Source organism: Xylocopa sonorina, chromosome 6 (genome assembly GCF_050948175.1).
Source record: "Xylocopa sonorina isolate GNS202 chromosome 6, iyXylSono1_principal, whole genome shotgun sequence".
Classification (NCBI taxonomy): Eukaryota; Metazoa; Arthropoda; class Insecta; order Hymenoptera; family Apidae; genus Xylocopa; species Xylocopa sonorina.
Window position 1 is genome coordinate 4085405 of NC_135198.1, and position 20570 is coordinate 4105974.

The 20570-nt window shown below is 41.1% G+C and overlaps 2 protein-coding genes across 6 annotated transcripts in view; both read left to right on the top strand.

The window, feature by feature from the left end:
• Positions 1-20570, top strand: part of LOC143424510 (dual 3',5'-cyclic-AMP and -GMP phosphodiesterase 11) — an 89059-nt gene that overhangs the window by 61004 nt on the left and 7485 nt on the right. For 3 of the 5 annotated variants that reach the window (XM_076896613.1, XM_076896612.1, XM_076896610.1), the window contains exon 3: positions 18779-19019. In XM_076896613.1, the coding sequence (XP_076752728.1) occupies positions 18811-19019 (209 nt within the window). In that variant the 5' untranslated portion in view covers positions 18779-18810. Of the gene's footprint in view, positions 1-18775; positions 19020-20570 lie in introns of all 5 variants that reach the window. The other 2 variants (XM_076896611.1, XM_076896609.1) reach the window with 1 other exon arrangement.
• LOC143424448 (uncharacterized) overlaps positions 1-20570 on the top strand; it is a 167126-nt gene that overhangs the window by 12396 nt on the left and 134160 nt on the right. The gene's annotated exons all lie outside the window — the stretch shown is intronic.

The following is a 20570-nucleotide window of genomic DNA, read 5'->3' on the forward strand; positions in this document are numbered from 1 at the left end:
TAATTCTAAAGGAAACTAACCTTTCGTCACGTTATTTCACGATATAATTTATCATACTGATAATACAATGAATTCGATACTAAATTCGAACCCAAAATAGTGTCCGAATAAAATTCCACCGGAACTCCGCGACTCGAAAACAAAAATCTGCGATTCGATTAAAAGCCACGTCGAGACGACGCGTGACGCCTTGCATACAGTAAATCTCACAACGTCGCTGTCGCGATACCGATATTCCCGATTCAGGTGCGCAGGATTCATACGAGCGCACGGGCACGACTCACATTTCTCTTTTCTTTTTCTCCCCCCTGGCCCGTGAAACGCGTACCGCGGACGCGCGAACACGAGCGCAGGAAACGAATCGCAGGCGGCGGAGCGATTATGGTCGGCTGTAGCCCGGAAGCCTGCCCAGCTGGCTACCAATGACGTACGAAAGAGGCTTTTGACGCACGGTAGCCAGCCGGAAGGAGGGAACGAGCCGCGAAACACGGTGAAAAGATCGGGCCCTCTGCGAGCTCGGAGAAAGAGATAACGAGAGGGCCGTGCGGCGCGTTGCGCGCGTGAAGGGGCCAGGACACGAAAAAACGGTAGCATTGAACTTGACACGACGACGGAGTACACGCCGCGGTCCTCGCGGCGGAGGAAGAGGACCGGTGCTACCGGGATTCGAAGAAGGGAGACGATCGTGGCGACCGGTCGGAGAGCAGGTTTCGGCGGCCGGTGTTCGTATAAATTCGAGAGAGTAGGGCTGCAGGGAGTAGGCCCTCCCTCCTCGTCCTTCTCTCTGCCCTTCGTGCCCAGCTACGCGAGCCCGCCACGTCTGACGGACCACGAAGAGAGACGGACGAACGAGATGCGATAAATCCTTCTTCATCCGCTTGTTCCGCTTCTCTGTCCTTTTTTGGGGCGGGGGACGCCCTCGACCTTGTCGCGATCGCAGATACACGGGATCGTTGTTGTTAGAACGCTGTGGTGATATTCGCTATTTGGTGGTTGGCCCCCCCCCCCCCCCTCTCCCTTTTCCTGGTACCCTCTCCTCCGCGTTTCCGGATCCTAGGGAAACTGGTTCGAGCAGAGGTCGAGCGGTGGAGCGTCCGTTCATTGTCACGACCGCCGTGGTTCTTGACAGTCCGCGTAACGGAATCCTCGTCTCCTTTTTTCCTGCTGTTGTAGTTTATGGCGCGCCGCTCGGAAAGTATTCGAGCGGTTAGTTATTTTTGAGCAGGCCGCGGTTTTGTTGCGTTACATTGTCGGCGATGGAGTTGTAACGATGCGTTTCTTTGCTGCCACTGTACGAGGTGTGTCGAAAGTAGCGCTACGTTTTTCTTTTTTTTTTTAGGAACGGCTGGAATTTTACAGCACTGAATTTCTTGAGAGTCGGTTTTATGTTTGTTTTAAGTTCGGAGAGTTTGCGTCTGGAAATCGATGCAAGTTGAAAGTCTTGGTATCTGCTCAGCATCGAGACACAGGTATCGATACCTGTTTCAAGCAGAACAGAATTTTTTCTTTTATTTTATTGCGATTGTAACGATGGATAGAAGAAATTAGAACATTTTAGTATTAGCAGTTTACGTTGATCGTGTTAATGAATGCTGAAATAGACGCAACTCATTAAAAGTCAGTTATACACTCGATATGCTGATTACATACTTTCGTATCGATACTCGTTTCGTTTGATAAGAGTACTCTTTTCGATGCTGAAATATCTAGGTGCATCGGAAGATCCTTTAAGCGTAACGCAAGCACGCGCCTAGCGCAGGGCAACCACCCCACTATATTGTTAAACCGAAAACCGCGGTTCGTGATGTAAACCTCGTGGCCACCAGATGGCTAATCGTAATTTCACCTTTCTCGCAAGAGACAGTTGACACCTTAGTACTTATAAGATGAGCTGACGCGGTGTAACGTTGGTGATGCGAAATCGCAATAGCGAAGAACATCACATCACCCAATTTTTGGGTAATGTCTTTAAGACATAGCCTCGCTTCGGCTTGAGGCAATGAATTGATGCTCCCTGCCCTGGATCATGATCCCATATATATTACCCCTTTACCGTACCAGGCCTGGAAACCCTTGCCCTACACAGCGCAACCCCAAGCCCTACACACACAACCCCGACCCTGAAAACTGCGCAACCCTTAAACCCACACAGCCCCTACCCCATATGAACCCCCACAAAAGTTACCAAACCCTAAAGGAACAACCCCCTACAAAGAACCACAAAACCCCAAAGAACAACAACCCCCCACAAAGAATCACCAAACACTCGAAGAGGAACAAACCCTCCCATAACGAATCAGCAAACCTCGAAGAGGAACAACCCCCCACAAAGGATCACCAAAACCTCAGAAAAGAACAAACACTCCCATAAAGTATCAGCAGACCCCAAAAACGAATAAGTTCCCATAAAGAAGAATCACCAAAGTCCTATTAGGAAACTACCCTTCCCCGCACAAAAAGTCTCCAAAATCCCATGAGCAAACCTTGCTCCCCCCACAAAAAAGACCAAACCCTCTTATAAAAAAGTCTTCTACAAAAGATCACTGAACCGCCATAATGAAACCACCACCCCATTTACAGGAAATCTCACTCTAAGCCTAAAGAAAAAAGCTACTGCCTCTCTCTTTATTTTTCAAATCAAACATCTTAATGTGTGAATCTTTACCCTGGTTTTAAGCGAACTGTATCGATACGTCTAATTTCTGTGTACACACTTAACGTGGAATGTGTTAACGGTTTTCACAGTATCCTTGTTTAGCATATTTCTTAAAGAGTAGGGGAAAAAATGTTGTCGATGAATAGATATAATAGCAGGAACGTGTAGAATAAAACAAATGGAATGCTATTAATCTTGCACAAACTTGCTTACTTAGAAACAAAATAATTTCAACTAGTATTACAGTACTCTACTTTAATCGAACTAAATGATCTTATTCGTCTCATTCTAAACCATACGATACACTTTTAATTAGTTACATCAAAACTATATCTATTTAATCGCGATTACTGCCATTTAAACAACAAGCTCTAAAAGTCTGCATATCTCTTTCGTGCCCTAGCAAAATCTCTAAATTCTTCTAAACCTTCATCAAACATTAGAAGAATCGTCCACTCTGCTCGTTCAACGAAGCAAAAATTCGTTCTCCACAGGAGGTGCGATTTTTCATTTCAATTCAATTGCGATTACTACCATTTAAACAACAAACTCTAAAAGCTTGCATATCTCTTTCGTGCCCTAGAAAAATCTCTAAATTCTTCTAAACGTTCATCAAACATTAGAAGAATCGTCCACCCTGCTCGTTCGACGAAGCAAAAATTCGTTAATCCGCAGGAGGTGCGATTTTTTTCACCCGTGCACAGTGCACCGGTGGCAAAAACCAAGCAACCGTCGCGGCGTCGTGCCGGCAATTTCGAAACGTCCGCGTACTCGAGTTTCCACTGGAATCGCTCGGTTCTAAGTATTCCTGTTAGTTTTCCTTCTGTTTTATCGTCGAACGCGTATCAATCATTCACGACGTAGAAGCCGCGCGTGTGAACGTGCGGATATGTAACCGCGGCGCGGCGCGTCACGTCGCGGAGGGTCTCGAAAAGAATGGCGCGCGAGTTCCGCGGAGTCTCGCGCGTAAATAATTCCCGGATGAACGAAACCGTGTGTATATAAGAGGTAATTGATGGACCTTGCGCGCGTCGGTAGAAAAAGAAGGCCCGGCGGATAGCCGAGGTTGCTGCGATTACGCGGCGCGTCGGTGCCTTCGAATCGTTTCGTGGCGCACACAGACGCACAGGCGCGCACGAATACGCGCGTAGACCCAGGGGACCGATACACAACAGCCGAGGGAGCACGGTTGCGCGAGCACGTCCGCGACTTTCCTGCGCGAGAGCCAGAGCCAGTCGAGCAAGGCGAGCTGAGCCGTGCAAAGGCGAGACACCCGTGTGTGTTGGTGGAAACAGATAGGTCAGCTTGGCGCCACCAGGCCGAGGCGAGCCGTGTGAAGGCCGGTCGGTTGCACGCTCTTGTTGCTGGCTTATTGTTCTTTGATATCCGAGCATCGCTACCAGCCGAGCCGCGCATTGTCACTGTCATGCGAGGTCCCATTGATCGCGTGCTCCGGATCCACGAAAAACGGCTGTCCTCTCTTGGTACCGTTCCGTTTCGTCCCGTCCCGTTCCGTTCTGTTCCATTCCGTTCCATTCCATTCCGTTCCGTCTCGTTCCGTTCCGTTCCGCTGGAACCTTTCAAACGGTACACACGTCCGCGATTGTGCGTATCTCGCTCGAATCGTGAAAGTCCAGTTCCCGCGAGCCGGTGAAATTCAATTGAAAGAGTAGATATGTGTGGCACGATCGCTGGAATGGGAGTATCGTTAAGGATCGGTGATGGATCGGGGCGAACGGTGCACGGGAGGTCGTCGATGGGAGGTTTTCTGGTCGATGGTGCACGACTTGGAGACGTTCGTTTCGAGTTTTCGAAACGCTGGGAAAGATACGTCGTTGAATGTCCCTCAGACGAGCTTGAGAGCGTTGTGTATTGTTTGAGAAGGCTTCCAAAACGTTCTGTTTTATAGCACCAGTTAAACAGAAGTGTTTAGAACATCATCCGGGGTTTGTATGAATAAGAAAAATCTCTGATACTTTTGTAAGATATTTTTAGGTGTCCAAATTGAGTATCTACATTCGCAATGTGATATCTGATGGAATTTCATTCCTCGAAATTGAATTATTTCTAAAAACGAGAGACATAATTAAGACAACGTTTGCCATAGGACAGATAACGAAGGTAGTCAGTTAGCAGTAAAAAAATTGTTTCACCAAAAGGCAAGACCAACGATGGAGAACATGAATCATGTCTGAAAGTTCTGAAACGATACCAGAGGGAGAATACGGCTGATTTAATCGCGGCGGCCTCGACGTTAATCCAATATCATAATTAACCACTTTTTCAACGTAATTACATTGTGCTGTATACATTATTATGAAACGCAATGACTGTAGGGAACTGCGCGGTCGATTAAGCAATCAGATAAGAAATACTCGAAGCGATACCGGGCACCGATCTTCGATCGGTATCACCGTTTCGTTTGTTATCAGAATCATTCAGTTTAATCCAGCACGGGTGAACAGTTGTACGTGGAAACACGTGCAACGATTCTGGGCCCACCGACTTCACGGACTGAAACACGTGGCGTTGTCGCCAGCAGATCGAACCGCTTCCACCCAGACGTCGACGCGTTCGCGCTCGTATTTTCCATAGAAATCGAACGATTAAGAGAAAAAAAGAGAGAAACAAAATTACGTTTACATTATTAAAATTCTTATCGCAGCCACCAGCGTAACTTACCACTGATAGCGATTCAATCTTCGTTTATCACTCCTTCACGATTGCGTTTACTAACAGTGTCACGGTGGCCAAGCCGCTGCTGAACTTTGCACTTGAATTCCTTCTATCTAAATCGAAGAGTCGCACTGCAAATCGTTTAACAGTAATCGTCTGACTATTCGAACCTCGTCGTGGAAGAAACGCGGGTTTTCAAATGTGTCACGCGACTTTTTTTAGTACCCAATGCTTTCAGTTTCTGTCGCAAGAAATTGTTGCGGCGAGTAGTAACCGAGAAGTATGTAAATGCTGGTTTTCAGGAAGAAGAAGTAATGATAGAAGAAATTAATTATAAAAAATGTTATAGTCAACGTATGGAAATTGTTTCGTTTGTTTCGATACTGTCGAGCAATGGCAGAGTGCATTTTTCAATTTGACAAAAGTTGTTCTACGGTTGTTATAGAGGAATTATCATTTTGAAATATGCATGTAGACTTCATGGACGATCTTGTTATCATATGTTACAAAGGTAGCGCATAATGTATAATATTATCGTTTAATATATATAAGCTGTCCTATAATTAATAAATTGTTTATCAGAGCAAAGTGTGTTCGATCGATTGCACTTTTTTCTATTTCGCGAGCAATTATTAAAATTCACATTAACAAATGCTGGGTAAGAGAACTTCGTTTATGGCACAAACAATGGCATCATGATTATAATCCCACACTGACTAATCCGTTAATAAACAATGATATTTCGCGAGTCAAAGAATAACGAAATATTAGCTATGCAGTGGTTTTACATTTGGATATCGGATTCATTCAAGTTATCGAATTTTGATCGCACCTGTGCCAATCGAGCAACGCAAGCTAACATTTTATTAAGCAAGCAAATCCGTACGAAGAGTGGCGCTAACTTATCTGAGAATAAAATATTTGCAAAATCACCAGCTAATGGAAATACGTCGCAAAACTTTCTCGATGAAAAATTAAGGGAAAATTGCACGCTTTAATCTTTTTTGGATTTTGTCGAAAGCAAACTTTCTCATAATTAATGACAAATTTTATTTTTCTTTTTTTTCCTCGATGAACGCAGTAAAATTTATAAACAAAGCATCATTGACAATATTATCGATTCATTTATTCGACTCGATTCATTATAATGTAATCATTCTGTTACGAAATTAGTATCAGAACTCGTCGTGGAACGAAACAGTGAAAATACATGCCTGAATAGCGAGCACTGTTTGCACGTACACTCGCGGAACACTTGCTAATTCGAAAGATCAGTGACTCCTATCGAAAGTTTCGTAGCACGGTACATAATTCATAATTTAAATAGTTCAAAATAAAGCAAGCATACTTATCGATCCAGATATCATTGGTCTTCGCAAAGTAGTTTAGAACAAGTCTCAGCTGTTCGATATTACGAGGATCGAAGTCGCTTCGATGCTTAAAATTTGCGAAAGTCCCCATAAATCTTCAGCCTCGAGAGATTTGATATGGGTGTTGAATCAAAACTTTCGATCGGTTCGAAAAAGTTTCGGTAGTTTCGAAGGCATCGCCTTCTGCGGCTTGTCTCACAGTCGTTGACCCTTGTCCAACGTCTGCGCTTAACCAACGTTCGTTTACCACTCGCCGTGCGTTCGACCTGCGCTCTGTTTGACTTTAACCACTCATCGCGCTCTTCGAGGTACGTAAAAGTATCCGATCGAGACTCTCGAAGGATTCGAGAAACTTTAAAAGCTTGAAATATAAATCTCGTCTAATCTCTCAGGAGTTATTCAGATTTTTAACACTTCGAAAACCCTCAAGATCCATCAGAACTTTAAACATTCGAGATTTACCACGAATATCGAATCGTCGGTTCGAAGCAGTTCGAATTTCCCGCCACACCAGTACTACACTTCTCACGTTCACTGACCATACTTATTAAACCAAAATACAAGCCTCTCATAATACATTTCGAAGAGACACCACAAAACAAAGTCAGACTTTCACGCGTCATTGAAAATACGCGCAAATTTGAACTTCGTGGCGAGCGTTACTCTAAGAAAGACTGTTTTTTACGAGCATTAAGAGTTCGTAAACCGTGACTGCTTCTTCCAGCAATACCGCGATTTATAGCGTTTCGTAGTCCTCCGCTAATTGCGACTGTGGCTGGAAACAGTGTCGCGGGTTTTTGCAAAATCGGATGGGGAAAAAGATGGACGTGGGCAAAGTTGTCGGGTGTTCTCTCGAGGAAGTGAGGCGATCGTTCGAGTCGAGCAACCGTGGCTGGTAGAACAGATAGGTCAGCTTGGCGCCATCGCGCCGAGCAGCGGCGAATGAAGGCCGATTGGTCGCATGCTCTTGTTTGCTACCTTACTGTTCCTCGCCATTCAACACCGGCAGCACCATAACGCGGCTGGCACTGTCACCATTAGCGGTAACGGGTAAATGCCTGGATGCCACGCAACCAACCGAACGATTTCGACGATCGCCAGTGGAAGACGGCGATTTTTTAGGGGGTTCGAACGACATCGAGAGAGGAAGAGAGAGTTGGTTTATTGTTGGGGGAGGGTATTCGAACGAGAGAGGCTTTGAGTTCGTTCAGCAATTCGAAAGTACCTTCTATTACATACACAGATGTTATTATATTTGTGAGACCAATTAAGCTGGCTGTCAAATTAATTATAAAAAAGTTGATAAGAATTTGATAAGCAGGAAGGCGTAGTTCTGATTAGAGTTGACCAATCTTAGAGTGAAGTAAGTTAAAAATGTGAAACGTTTTAAGCTTGGAAGCTAGACACCTAGAGACATTCTAACTTCGATTGGCTCATTATCGTGCATTTCAATAACACCACGGATGGACGCAATGAATTTTTCATGATCTAATCGGAATACCAATTTTCATTACCGCGTGGCAAAGTAATTGCAAATCTGCCAAGCATTCGAAACTTCTCCTTGCTACTCGAATAAATTAATTATCTAAAATTCTCAAAAAATTCCAACGTTCTGTTATCAAGAAAAAAAAAAGAAAAATAGTTAGATCAGTCGAGACGATTAATGTTAACGTGTTTTTAATCTCAAGGAAGATCGACTACTCTCGAATAACGAATTCTAGCATTCCCAGGTAGAAAAGAATATCGAACGACGCTTAATTACGACTAAGTAGACGTTCTACACGGTGTATGCGTGCTCTTAAAACACCGCTGATATTGTATATGGCCAGTTAGTCCGATTATCATAATTATGATCGTCCTATTTGTCTCCATTAAGAGTGATGAGGTCTGCGCGGAAACGTAGCAGCGTGCGACAGCGGACACGGAAAAGTCTGACCGCGAAATGTGGCTGTAGGGGCGTTTTTAAAATAGCGTGCGCGCCGTTAATTATAACTAACGCGCGTCCCTGTCGTTAATGATGGTTAGTGATCGGTCGCGTCGGCCTCATCCAACAACGCGCTCTCTGCCCAAGCCCTACGCGCGTGTTTCTGCTCGCGAGCTGAAATATGGGCCGATAGAAAAAATGTCGGGCGGAAGTGCGGGCATAAACGTGGCCGTGTAAATGTACTCTTGATATTTTCCAACGATAGAACCAACGCCATTTCTTTCTGCTCGCTCTTCGTCGAGTTCTCTCTTTTTTTTTTTTTTTATTTTAAATACTCGACCAACCCCTTCGTGTCTGGACGGTGTTCGCCGGTTTCTTTGAGACCCGCGTTTATTAATTTTATTAGAAATGCGGTCAACCACCGTGTATTTTTTTCGTTCTTATTATATTGTTTAGAAGTAAATTGCGTTTTATCGCGGCACGAAGTAATTACATCGGACGTGGTTATAAAGTGGCGCAGCGATCTCGAGGAGTGAACCGTGCAACAATGTATATACCTGGACCACGTCTTGAAGCGTGATGCCTCGACTTTCACAATCCTCGACTCATTTTTTCTCCGATCGCATTTTCACGTTGTCTAACGGGTGTGAAATATGGAGATACGATTTCTTTTTGGGAAATCGACGAATTCAGACGTCTCTTTGCTGCATTTCCCAGGGTTATATCGAATAATTCAAGATGCATCGCGAAGAGAAGTGCTTCGAGTGCAGTGGGTGTTTAGTGTAAACGTAAAGCACTCCCTTTCGAGAACCACCCTTAGCGGTTCAAGTAAAGACGACAGCCTCTCTGGCATCAAGAATATATCCTCCTACTTCATTTTTATATTTAATTATTATCAACACATAAACGCGTACCATCTTTAAAATTTCAAACATCGTATAATTTATAACAGTAAATCCAGTTTTCAACTGAAATTTAACACCGACAGTTCAAGTCGGAAGTAAGGAGAAAAACTTGCAACATAGTTTCAGAGAAAACGTGTTCGAAGAGAGTCATAAATCATACGAATGCTTATATTTTAAGGTTAAACAATATTTAACCGCGTACACTCATCAAACGTTAAAAATAGCGTCGCGCGGTAATAAAACTTGTCATTAGAAAAGGATAGCGTAACGAGTAACTTTAAGCAGAAGAAGAATATTGAATATTCTCTGGGTTAAGGATCTTTCACGTCCAATTGTTCATATACAATCCAAATCACACTTTTGCCAACAAATTAATTGTATCTTTCAATTTGCGAACTAATTTAGTGCATGGTCAATTATATAATAGAAATTCGAATGGAAAAAATTCCACTGTGACGAAACAGAGGTATTTCGTTAGATTATAAACAGTCGAGCACGATGTGCTGGTCGAATTGCATAAGTGAACACGAAATTATGTGTCATAAAAACTGATTATTCGACTGATCCGCAGCACACTAATCTGGACCATTCCCAAAACTATTATCGGAGACGGTCACTGTACAGCTATGCCGTGATAATGAGGTCTACCTCGCTAATCGACGTTTATTTCGAATCGCCAGAACCGTGAAATCCACCGTGTAGACAGAAATCGACTCTGCCAGACCAATCTCCACGGCTTAATATAGTCGCTGGTTTCTTAAGGCTATTCGCTTCAAGCGAGCTGTCCTCGCACATCAGTTTCCTCGATTACACTTGAAACTTACCTATAAATCGAATTAAGAAAAAAAAAAGAATACAATATAAAACTACCCCATATAATAAATTCCAACGTAGCTTGCCAACAAATTTGAAGCCACCTTTAAACCTTGACTCCATCGCGTAATCCCAGCACGAGCATTAACGGTGGACATTTTTAATTTTCTCGTACGGTTATTATTGGATCAAGATCGGCTCGAGTAACGAGATTAACAAGTATTGCACTTTGCGCGCGCGAGGAATATGACAAGGGTCGTTCTTGGTCACGGCAGTCGATGACGTTACACCGTTTTTCTCCCATGTGCAACATCCGCTCGTGCCTGTGGGGAAGCTTACGCCAGCCTGAGCCTGTATTAACCGAGGAGACGAGAGAGAAAGAGAGAGACAAGGAGAGAGAGAGAGAGAGAGACTGACAGCAAAAGAAAAGCATAAGCAAGAGGCATGCAAAACGCGGTGGAAAAGGTGGGGTTTGGTACGTTGAAGCAGAGCCGAACGCTTCGTCGGAGTAAGGTATTCCGGTTATTGTTCTTGCTGTCGTATTACAACTAACACCAGGTTATTCTCTGGGAACAATGAAGGCACGAAGATCTACATTGTTGCAATGTGGAACACGGTGTCTTGCTGTTCTTGCACACGCGACTCTGACATTCTCGCGGCGTCTCTGGTCTATCTACGGTGTTCAATATCTGTCCAATGAATCTATTCCACGTGTAGTTTTTCGAACGACCTACGAGACGGATTATTGTAGTTATTATTAATTGGTCTTGGCGTGGAGGGCAAGTTTAGACTGACGTCCCGATTGACGTCAGAAATACACAATTAATAAGTAATAAAGATAGTAATAGATTAGAAGTAGCTGTGTATAAGTAATTAGTAAGCTAGTAATTAGTAAAGGAATTACGTATTTGGAAAGTGTTTAAGATGTATTTGTATTAATGTCAAAATGTTCGATTTGTATATTTCAAGATGAGTTTATCAAGCATAGACGAGATTGATCAACGTTGCTTTCGATAAATAATAATTAGTGTTTACTGCATCAACCAGAGAAGTGGAGATTAGTTAGGAATAGGATTCAGTTAGTAAAGAATATTTCATTCTATATAGTTGAAAATTGTCGAGTAATTGTTTCTTCTATTTTATTATATATCGTGCTGTAAGAACGTTCGCATTGCTCGCGACTTGTTTACAAGTGTTCCACGTTCCGTTGTGAAGAATTGACGATAAGGGAAAAAAGAAAAAAAGGTAATCTGGATCGAACGGTAAGAACGATCAATAACTTTCTGATTCCCAAGAAGACAATAGAGCTGGAAGTTCCCTTCATTATCACCGCGCGATTTGTCGGTTGATATAAGACCTGCCGTTAATCTCGATCGAAGGCATGCAAATTTCTCGAGTGGCCGAGTGTATTCAATGCGAGAAATTCAAAGGATAATTGAGGCGATAAGTGGGACGAGAGCTTGGAGCCATCTTCGCGCGAGATCAATGAATAAAATTGATACTCTCCCCTGCTGGAAGAACGAAATGCTACTATTTTCCATTTTTTATACTCACGTTTACTCACCGTTACTTTCCTCTGCTTATAAATCCTTTCAGATCAGATCTCAAGGTCCATCGCGTTAATTAGAGGTTATGTCTCTCTTACAAATACTTACAAAGTTCTAAACTTTAGAAATTTTCAAAGTTATAGAATAATACCTCAACTGCTCCCCTCATTGCTTAATTAGAATTAATTTCCCTTTTACCATAGCAGACATTTACAAGCTTTCTGGCAAATAATGAAAATTGAAAAAATTCCAAATCAAACACAATACTTCGATCCTAAGTTTGAAACAAGGTATTGGATAACCTAACTTCTATTAATGATCAGAGAGAGATCAAACTTTAGAAATTTCCAAAGTTATAGAATAACACCTGAACAGCTTCACTCATTGTTTGCTTAATTAGAACTAACTTCTCTTTTACTATAGCAGACATTTACAAGCTTTCTGGCAAATAATGAAAATTGAAAAAATTCCAAATCAAATACGACACTTCGATCCTGAGTTTGAAACAAAGCATTGGACCCTAACTTCTACCAATGATCAGAGAGAGATCAAACTTCAGAAATTTCCAAAGTTATAGAATAACATCTTAACTGCTTCTCTCATTGCCTGCTTAATTAGAACTAACTTCCCTTTTACCATAGCAGACATTTACAAGCTTTCTGGCAAATAATGAAAATTGAAAAAATTCCAAATCAAATACGACACTTCGATCTCGAGTTTGAGACAAGGCATTGTACCCTAACTTCCATTAGTGATCAGAGAGAGAGATCAGTGAATATTGTGCTTACGAGAGTCACCTTTTACCCGACGCGTTTAATCGCAGCGATATCGGGGATTAAAATGGGAAAAAGGAAGAATGGAATAATCCCGTTGCGGCAACGGGAATCGGCAGGCAGCTGATAGAAGCCGGACGGAACCTGTGGAAAAACACGGGCCGCGCGGGTTTGACGGGGAAAATTCCTACGTAGCCGAGTTTGTTCCCGCTGTAAAAAGTCCCATGCTAATTCAGCGTTGAACGCTCGAGAACTTACCACGGATGAGTTACCGCGCGGCTCATGATCCTCCGCTGCGTCGAGCTGCGCGAGACCCGGATGGGGTTGTCGCGGCATAGTAATAAACCGCCATACCCTTTGTGCCGCCTCTGCAAGGGTGAGCTGCCCAGGGTAGGGCTTGTTCCTCCGTGTATTTTCGTCCGCCCCGCTCGAAAACCTCGCGCAGTTCATCAGCTGAACGCGATCGATGCGAACGTGTTAGTTTTTTGGGTCTCTCGATAAATTTCGCGGGGGCTGTACAGCGTTCAATTTGATTCGAATCGTGATTTATTCCTTTCAGCTTTTTATTATTTTATGGCACGTTCGTATGCGCTGAAAAAATCTGATATTTATTCAGATAATTTTGTGTTTGTACCTTTTTTTTTTTTTAATTTTGCTACATTTTTTTTATTGGTATGTATGAATTATATATATTTGGTTTAGTTCTTGGCGTATCTGTGCCAGTTTTTAAATCGCAGCGGATCGGTTCGATCCGCGGCGTGGTTTGAATTATATTTTGTTTCTATTCAGATTGAAAAATAGTCTCGTTGAAATTTCAGGATGGCGCCGGTGTTTTCTCGCGGGGAGAAAAAAATATATTCGATGGCGTATGCGCGGTGTAGGAAAATGGTAGAAATAAACTTGGTTGTGTTTGGTCAATCGCCGTGCGCACATCTGTCCACGAAATTCGTGCTATAGACTGGGTAGAAAATGGAACGGAAAGTTCTCATAATAGAGCTTTATTGTGTGCCTGTCAACCGTCGATGTACGTATACACGGTTTCCTTCGCTCGAGATCTCGATATTTGTTTCACAGTTCCTTTTTGCTTTATATTTCGTTCGTTTAAACAATGGATCGATGTTTACTTCCTCTGAAACTAAAATAAAATGATAGTTCCAATGGTTTAAATAGAAAATTAATCCGAAACTGCACCTCGACAATTATTTACGGTCTACCACTTGACTTTTATTTAAACACGATGCGTGTGTCGGTAAAGTAATTTTTTTTTTATAATTATTTTTATCTTCTCACGTTCACCATCTGAGCTAATGATAAATATAGTGATCGAGTACGCGATTTGTTTTGCGAATGAAAAAAATTGAAGACCTCAGAGTCCTTAACTGTATCATTTTCAAAGTGTTCCGCCACATAAATCATCGGCGATATTAGGGTCAAGTTCACGTGGATGATTTTTCATTGTAGCTCGCATCGAAGCGAATAGTTCGAACATTTTCAGACGCAATAAGAACGCGTGAAGTAACGGCATAATATTTGCAAATGCTTTCTTTCTATAATTCATGTGCAGTCAGCGGACATGACGAATGCGTCTCTGTTTAGAGGAACGGTGACGTTATTGTACACTTGTGTATATATGGAGCGTGTTTTAAACGAATGGTTGCCTTAAAAGCAGTGGCTGGGGATGTAAACGGAAGAAATAAATCAGATTACCGCGTGCAGACATCAATTTGGCATTTTTATTGGAAAATCGTCGGGTCAGCCATTTCTTGAACAATTCAAGAACTATTTCTAACTTCTTTTCGTATAAAACAAATAATCCTTGTATCTATATAAAATTCAAACTTGATCGAACAATTAATTGATCGTCTCAATAATTAAATTCGATCTCTCAGTACATATGTACGTGTATAAAATTAAAGAAAACTAATCAAATTTATGATTGTCAAAATTGCAAACTTCCAAAATGATTCAATTTTATCTCGCTAAACTTGAAAGTGGACTGTTTGTTAATTAAAAAGAGAGTAAATCCACTTTTAAAAAGCTCTCGCACCGTTCGTGATAATAATTTGGTTTAATTGGAGAGAGAGATGTAAGAAGGCTGACGTTTCTCTGTCACTTTGTCCACGATGGATACGAAACGTCGTAATCATCTAAGTTAACCGCATTATCGAGTTATCGGCGAGCAGCCAGCTCGAGGATTATTAAGGCGCGCGATTTGTGAGCGAGATGAGAGTTCCCTCGGTAATTAAGTCGCTTGATTGGCTCTTGGGAGATTCCATTTACCTGAGACGAACCGCGGGACCTGTTCCACGCGTGCAGATATCTACGTGTCTACGTACGTCGTCGCTGTTGAAAGTTTGTCGTTGACGTTTTCAAGATTACCCTTTTCTTTGATGAACGTCTGCTTGAAGAAGAGAGGACAGTCTGATGGTAGACTTTGAACGTCGCTGCGGAACAGTTTTCACGTTTGTCGTTGAGGATATTTTGTGAAAATATGGCAAGGTTTAGGTGACAGAAGATTCTGCGTTCGTTACAATTTTTCTTAATTAAATAACAGCTGAAATGTATGTATATGTTTGTTCGTATCATCGAAATTTTTTTAATGATACCTTCTGGAATTTCTTAAACTTTATTATTTTATTTTGTGTCTAATAGAATTAACTTTGTATAGTAATAATTGTAATATTTAAATCTAGAATTTATAAAATAGCTTTATCTGAATACTTTTCTTGGAGCAAACAGCGAAGAATTAATTGTATTTAATAATCTACACTTTGATTGAACTAAAAAATAGATTGCATTTATAATGAATATTCATATGAAGTTTCTTGATATTTAATTAGATATGCTTGATTATTCATATGACTCGCGATATCTGTTCGTAATTACCTATTTTTCAAACTGAAAAAGTCCATTACACATTCACCTTCATATTTCATCATTTCTCAGTATATAATTACAGGCAAGTGGCTGCTAATCACTTTTCTAACATCCCGTGTCACGTGCACTGTAAAGTGAGAAGAAGAAAAAAAAGACGCGAGTCCAAGTAATGTTGACTTAAAAAAGAAAGAGAAAGTCGGATTCACTTAAACGCGTTCTTGGAACGCGCCGGCTGACCGCTCTGAATCACGTGTAACCCCTTGGCGCGTGGTGTTAATTTAAATTGGTGCGAAATCAAGACCGCCGCCACTTTCCGCGAGTGTTCGCGATTTAACGTGCCACGGGGACGAATGAAGAACCCGGCCAGATCGTTTAGTCTAGCTCCGTTTCTTCTAAGCTATTGCACGCGAAATGTCCCCGTCAGACGCGCCGCGGAAATTAAGACTTACGATCCTCCAACGTCGATCCTCCAACATGGCCTCCGCTAACGCACCGTCAAAGTCACCAGGACCTTCACTTCCGCCGTTCTGACCGATTTTTATCACAGCGACGAGCGTTTATAAAAATTCTATCTCTGTTCCCATTACAGCCAGATATATTTACTTCGCAACGATAAATAACTCACCCCTTTTTACGCACTTCCTGTACAACAGCGTTCCGAGATTCGATTGAACAAAACATTCGCAGGAGTGATTTATGTAGCGATTTTTTATCCTCGCGTGTTTCACACAAAAATTGCGAACGTTAAAAGATATTTCTTTGGAAGATTCTGGTAGTAGATTTATGTGGGACTGTTCTGAATGAAATGCGCTGTTGAAATAATTGTTTACTGGTTTATTTGGGCAAGAAAGTGGTTGTTAGAATTCTCAGAAGTTTCTCGCTATTTTACGTTGATTTTGCGTTGTCTTTGTTATAGTTTTCCGCGATAAATCTCGTCGTTTGTAAATCTTGACGTCTCGAAATTATTAACGTTTTAAAGATATTCTTGTAGCTTGTACTTTAAGACACTTGGGCGTGACTTTCGTAGCCGAAGTCGGAGAGGAAAATTCGCGAGCGAGGAAGTTATGAAAGCTTGTTACGTTAGATAAAATCTTGCCCAAACTTCTACCGTGTAAGAATCCGTGCATCCTTTTTTTGCGGGGCTCAGTTGCGAGCGCAGAACTTTTCAAAAGTTGAGTCAGTCGATCGTGACGTGAATATAGATTCGATTGCGACGCCATGCCGTCTCGGAATTTCCGGCACCGCCGCTGCGCTGCCATCCTGTCATTCTTATTCCATCTTCGTTGGTCTTCCGTCAATTTAACGAGGCCATTACTGATAAAGACTGCGCTGTGGATTGATTGATATAATATTTGTCACGCTAATTTGTCCGTTAATATATTTAATTATAACCTGACTCGATATTTGAGCAGAAATTTAATTTATAAAATCCCAGTGCCTTGTACTGGTTATTTTCCTTGGCATTTAATTAGATACGATATTCGCTTAATTATTTAGCTCGCATCTAATGAGATGCAATCGTATAATTATGTAGTTTTTTTGCAGAAAATTTAATATACAGTAGTAGCAAAATACCATAATTCATTATTTCTTAGCATTTAAGTATATAAAGTCTTCATTAAATCGTTAAACTTGTAATTAATAATCAGTATTGATCTTCGTGATTATGTATTTTTTTAAATAAAAAGTTATTATAGGTAATAGAATCCTCGCGTGGAAAAATAGAAGTATATAAATATGTGTTGACGTCATTATAATTCGCACGATGACTTTTGAATATATTTGTGGCGAACACAAAACTTTCCTCGAAAAATTCCGTTTCTCGGAATGTCCAGGAAATATTCTAATTTCTTCTGAGAAATTCTCTTTTTCACTCTCTTCATTTTCCTCAATTTTACGTTTAGTCGTATTATTTCGTTTACCATGAACACATTTCGAAAATATTTCATTCGTCATCCTGCAAAATTCTACGCTCGATATTGAGAAATGAAAGGGAACGTGTTCCACGCGTGTCTCGAAGTTAGCAATCGTTGCTTCGAATCGCTTACAATCAGTTGCAATCGTTTAACGTTCGATTAACATTTCAAAGATCGCATTTGATCGGAGAGAATCAATTTTCGTGTGTTCTGAACGAACGAATGTCACTAAAAAAAACATTACGTTCGCTTATTACTTTATGGCATGTTTTACAAATGCGGTTCACGTTGATGAAAGCTTGGTTTTTTAAATAACCGCTCGCTTATTTTCGCACTTAAAGCAGCGAAACAGGAACAAACCGAGCCAGAGTTCACCGAGAACGAACTCGAAACCTAATTATAAATATTATATTATAAAGCAGGAGCGGGCAAACCGTGTCCCATGGCTCTTGTAACTGTTTCATGCGACCGTCGACAGTAATAGCCTTAATGCTAACATTTTCACAAATGCGAACAATATAAAAAACTGGCTAATTTCATATTTTACATCGCAGAGGATGTAATTCCATAAATTTTCTTGAAACGCGTACGTAAAATAAAAAAGTAATCTGATAAAATATAAATACGATTACAATAGAAGTATCCGTCTTATTCATCATACAATACTTCTAGCTTAAGTCGTCCCTTAAATAGTTAAATAATCGATTCTTAATAAATGCAAATGTAAAATACAACAAGTATATTGAATGTTAAATAGGAATATTTGAAAACGTATTAACTATTGAAGCATAATATCCGTTGTGCGTCATACAGGCCCAATGAGGATAGGAGGTTTAATATATGCAATGCAATATTCCAAATAACTCGTGATTGCGCGTGTAATTATTAAATGCAGCCCCAGACTATTTTCCATTAACACCTTGATCTCAAAATGTATTGTAATTAAAAATATCTAAATAATTAGCTACCATTGAAAAGAAAATTTTCCAAAGTGTAATAATATCCCTATAAATTGCATAGAGCAAAGATATTTTCGAGGTCCCAGAGTAATGCTCTAAACTCGTGGGTGCACGTGAAATTATTAAATGCAGCCCCAGACTATTTTCCATTAACACCTTGATCTCAAAATGTATTGTAATTAAAAATATCTAAATAATTAGCTACCATTGAAAAGAAAATTTTCCAAAGTGTAATAATATCCCTATAAATTGCATAGAGCAAAGATATTTTCGAGGTCCTAAATGCTCTAGTTTTAAGAAATGAATCGAGTAACGTTCAAAGGGTCCATAGTAACGACGATTGTGATTGGTCTGTCAAGTAGGCCTGCACTTGCGGAGCATCGAAGAACCGAGGATGACGGCGGAGACGGCAGCTCCTTGTGTGCAGGGGATGCAAGGGGTGCAGACTCCTATGGCGGGTCAGGGGACGTTGCAGCAGATGCAGGATGGGAAGACCACCGGTGGCTACTATTCTTCAACTTCCGCCGTCTACGACGCGGAATACGCTCGTATGGAGGCATGGCTCGACGAACACCCTGACTTTGTCAACGACTACTTTCTCAGGTTATTACTAAAAAAAACCTTCTTTCCACTATTCTCATTCATTTCATTTACTCAACTAAATGCTCTTGTATTCCAAACAATTTCGAAATGTCCCTTTGACAATAATGGAAGAAGTCATTTACACGAATTAAGTAAAGGTTCTTTGATATTAGTAGATTTTGTTCAGCATGGAAAACATAAGTATAAGGGAGAGATTCGAGTATCGCGTTGGTATCCTACAACCCCTATCTCGTTTCACAAATACAACTGATATTTTCTATTTTACATCTACAAGAAACATGCAAGAAACATGTTACAAGAGAAATGTCTAGCTTTTAAAACATTCCATCGACGCGTAGTAAAATAATTCTCCTCTTGATTACAGATTTCATTAGAACTAAGAAATTGACGAATACCAAACGCGATACGTTTGAAAATTAATAGAATACATGATAAAGAAAATCTCATAATCGATTAACGTGTCCTTTTGAAATCGGTGGCTTAATTAGCGTACACTTTACGAGTATCTTAATTGCTGCTAGCTAAAATATATTTTATCGATTAATTAAACGCCCTTCCAATTATAGCCGATACGGTATTGCCCGTAATGAGAGGTTACAATGAGATCGCGGGAATTTATTATTCGTTTATTACTTGCTAATGTTTATCGATCGCTGCGAAGAGCGTATAATTTTCGTTAGTTTTCTCTGAAGAACCGACGTACTCGATCGCGAAGGGCATTAAACGCAACGCGCGCCGCGGAATGATTTATGAACGTCGAAAGTGGAGCGCGATAAACATATGGAAACGATAACATGTGAATTTCGTAAATCGACGCGTTAATTGTCACGGGAGGCAACAAAAGTTGCTGGCGACCGAGAACACGATGCTTTCGAACGGTCGAACTTTTTACGGACAGAACAGATCGAGTTTCCTTCCACGCGTGAATCGAACAGCCATCGATATTAGAATATTGCGTTACCTCTTGGTTGCCACGCGAGTCGCTGTCGCATCCTGTGTTTCGCGCGTCCGTGTTGACGCGTGGTTCTCTAATTTTTTAGAGAAAAGTGGCGAATTTGAAAAGCACAAACAAGACGAGAACATGAATTTACATCGACAAATGGAAGGATAAATATCGAATTGGTATGACGAGGATATTTATTTATTTATTATTTATGAAACTAGTTTTCGTCGAGTGTCAGGTGAATCGAAACACTTGTAGTTTGAACTGTCAAAGACTGCTGCTAAATATCTACAATTTTTACCGTACAATACTAATTACTAATTACGCGATGAGTCCCGCGGCTCCACGATGCTCCCAAAGCACAAGATCATGCTTTGTGCATAACCATAGGAAACCAGAACCAGTTGACTAACAAGATTAGTTCCCCTAGTACCCTGTACCAAACAAACTCACTCCTACCCACGATCTTCACAAAATTAAACCAACGTACGACAAATATTAAACATCAAACTATTTACACTTTTCCACTCTAACAACCTTATCCATCCCTCTTCAAACTAGAAATCTATCAATCCTCCTCTGTCGCTAACAATACTCCTCACAATTTA